We start from the raw sequence: 3,654 nt of genomic DNA on the forward strand, positions 1-3,654 counted from the left end.
TTTGAGAGCATACCTTTGTCTGTGCTCTGTGTTAATAAGAAAGAATATTTCATAGCACTAACGGAAACTGATGAATTTTTTTTTCATAAGCAATTCTGCTACCCTAAACAAACAGCAATGTCCATACTAAAAACAATAAATCAAATGCAATCTAATTAAAACAGAAAATTGTGTGCTTGACCATTAAATTATGTACTGTTATATAACATATATTTCCCCAGGTTCAATTTAAAATATGTTTAGAGTGGAAGAAGATGGCGGAAGGTGGAGCAGAGGACCTGGACACCCAACGTTCTGACATTGTGACGCTGCTCAAAATCTCGCTCTGGAAAGGGGACACCTGGTACCTAGTTGATAGTCACTGGTTCAAACAGTGGAAAAAATATGTTGGCTTTGACAGTTGGGACAAATACCAGATGGGAGATCAAAATGTATATCCTGGACCTATTGATAACTCTGGGCTTCTCAAAGATGGTGATGCCCAGTCACTTAAGGAACATCTTATTGATGAATTGGATTACATACTCTTGCCAACTGAGGGTTGGAACAAACTTGTCAGCTGGTACACATTGATGGAAGGTCAAGAGCAAATAGCAAGAAAAGTGGTTTAACAGGGTATGTTTGTAAAGCACTGCAAAGTAGCAGTTTATCTCACAGAACTGAAGCTCTGTGAAGATGGAAATATTAACAATGTCGTAACTCGAAGATTTAGCAAAGTCGACACAATAGATACAATTGAAAAGGAAATAAGAAAGATCTTCAATATTCCAGATGAAAAAGAGACCAGATTGTGGAACAAATATATGAGTAATACATTTGAACAACTGAATAAACCAGATAGCACCATTCAGGATGCTGGCTTGTACCAAGGACAGGTGTTAGTGGTAGAACAAAAAAATGAAGATGGACCGTGGCCAAGGGGTCCTTCTTCTTCTAAGTTCCCAGGTACATCCAATTTTTCAACTTTACCAAATATCTCTCCTTCATTTCTATCAAATAATTATAACAACATCAGCAACAGGAATGTGAAAAACTCAAATTATTGTCTCCCATCATATACTTCTTATAATAACTATGATTATTCAGAAACTGGAAGAAATAATGAACAGCCAGGCCTCTGTGGCTTAAGTAACTTGGGAAATACCTGTTTTATGAACTCAGCTATTCAGTGCTTGAGCAACACACCTCCACTTACTGAGTATTTTCTCAATGATAAGTACCAAGAAGACCTGAATTTTGACAATCCTTTAGGAATGAGAGGCGAGATTGCTAAGTCATATGCAGAACTCATCAAGCAGATGTGGTCTGGGAAGTTTAGCTATGTCACTCCAAGAGCATTTAAGATGCAGGTAGGACGTTTTGCACCTCAGGTCTCTGGGTATCAACAACAAGACTGTCAAGAACTGTTAGCTTTCCTCTTAGATGGACTACATGAAGATTTGAATAGAATTAGGAAAAAACCATATATACAATTAAAGGATGTTGATGGAAGGCCAGATAGGTGGTTGCTGAAGAAGCCTGGGAAAACCATCTAAAAAGAAGTGATTCAATCATTGTCGATATATTTCATGGCCTTTTCAAATCAACTTTAGTGTGTCCTGAGTGTGCTAAGATTTCAGTAACATTTGATCCGTTTTGTTATTTGACATTTCCATTGCCCATGAAAAAAGAATGTAGTTTGGAAGTTTATTTAATTAGAATGGATCCACTTACTAAACCTTTGCAGTACAAAGTGATTGTGCCCAAACTTGGAAATATAGCAGATCTTTGTGCAGCAAAGTACCAGCAGACAAGATGATAGTTACTGATATCTACAATCATAGATTTCATAGAATATTTGCGGTGGATGACAACCTAAGTAGTATTATGGAACGGGATGATATTTATGTGTTTGAAAATGGAATCAGTAGGACAGAAGATACAGAACATGTGGTTATTCCTGTTTGCCTAAGAGAAAAATTCAGACATTCAAGTTATACCCAACATACTGATTCTTCACTTTTTGGTCAGCCTTTTCTTATGATTGTACCATGAAACAATACTGAAGATAAACTCTATAATCTCCTGCTTTTGAGAATGTGCCAGTACGTCAAAATATCTACTGAAACTGAAGAAACTGAAGGATCCCTACATTGCTGTAAGGACCAAAATATTAATGGAAATGGCCCAAATGGCATACATGAAGAAGGCTCACCAAATGAAATGGAAACAGATGAACCTGAATCCAGCCAGGATCAAGAACTTCCCTCAGAAAATGAAAACAGTCAGTCTGAAGATTCAGTTGGAGGGGATAATGATTCTGAAAATGGATTGTGTACTGAAGAAACTTGTAAAGGGCAACTCACAGGACACAAAAAACATTTGTTTACATTCCAGTTCAACAACTTAGGTAATACTGACATCAATTACATCAAAGATGATACCAGGCATATAATATTTGATGATAGGCAACCTAGGCTAGATGAAAGAGCTTTTCTTGTATTGGATTGGGATCCTGATTTGAAAAAGAGATACTTTGATAAAAATGCTGCTGAGGATTTTGAAAAACATGAAAGTGTGGAATATAAACCTCCTAAAAAGCCCTTTGTGAAATTAAAAGACTGCATTAAGCTTTTCACAACAAAAGAAAAGCTAGGTGCTGAAGATTCCTGGTATTGTCCAAATTGTAAAGAACACCAGCAAGCCACAAAGAAATTAGACTTATGGTCTCTGCCTCCAGTACTTGTGATTCATCTCAAGCAGTTTTCCTACAGTTGCTACATGAGAGACAAGTTGGATACTTTAGTTGATTTTCCTATCAATGGCTTAGATAAGTTAGAATTCCTAATTAATCCAAATGCAGGTCCTTGCCACTATAATTTGATTGCTGTTTCCAACCACTATGGAGGGATGGGAGGAGGACATTATACTGCTTTTGCCAAAAATAAAGATGATGGAAAATGGTACTATTTTGATGACAGTAGTGTCTCCACTGCATCTGAAGACCAAATTGTGTCCAAAGCAGCATATGTACTCTTCTACCACAGACAGGACACTTTCAGCAGAACTGGCTTTTTCCCTCTTGACTGAGAAACTAAAGGTGCTTCAGCTGCTACTCGCATCCCCGTAGAAAGCGATGAAGTTAGCAATGACAATGACAATGACTTAGAGAATGAAAACTGTATGCACACTAATTAATGGAAGTCCTAGGAGCTATAAGAGAGACTTTCCTGCTGGTGGTATCTATGAAAATGAAGTTACCCACTACGTTAAAATAAAAGTCTGAGATGGGGAGTTTCAGATAATTGAACGTAAATCCTTTATCAGATTTTTTTTAAAGTTTGTTCATTTTTTATTTATTTATTTGAGAGCGGCATACAGAGAAAGAGGCGGATAGAGAAAGAGAGAGAGAGAGAGAGAGAGAATGGGAGCTCCAGGGCTTCCAGCCACTGCAAACGAACTCCAGATGCATGCACCCCTTTGTGCATCTGGGTAACTTGGGTCCTGGTGAATCGAGCCTTGAACCGGGGTCCTTAGGCTTCACAGGCAAGCACTTAACTGCTAAGCCATCTCTCCAGCCCCCTTTATCAGATTTTAACTTGTGCAGAACTTGAAGTGAAACACAATGAAAACTTTAAAAGAAATTGTCTCTTAATACATTTACAGTCTTTTATT

The 3,654-nt window shown here is 37.6% G+C and overlaps 1 protein-coding gene across 1 annotated transcript; it reads left to right on the top strand.

The window, feature by feature from the left end:
• The first annotated feature begins 254 nt into the window (after window positions 1-254).
• On the top strand, window positions 255-3,187 carry LOC101616282 (ubiquitin carboxyl-terminal hydrolase 15-like). Its single transcript, XM_045140647.1, is given in 3 exon segments — window positions 255-1,497; window positions 1,500-1,775; window positions 1,778-3,187. Coding segments are annotated over 3 exon segments (2,919 nt in total). The 3' UTR covers window positions 3,178-3,187.
• Window positions 3,188-3,654: the final 467 nt, after the last annotated feature.

The sequence above is a fragment of the Jaculus jaculus genome, chromosome X (assembly GCF_020740685.1).
Source record: "Jaculus jaculus isolate mJacJac1 chromosome X, mJacJac1.mat.Y.cur, whole genome shotgun sequence".
In the NCBI taxonomy this organism is placed as follows: Eukaryota; Metazoa; Chordata; class Mammalia; order Rodentia; family Dipodidae; genus Jaculus; species Jaculus jaculus.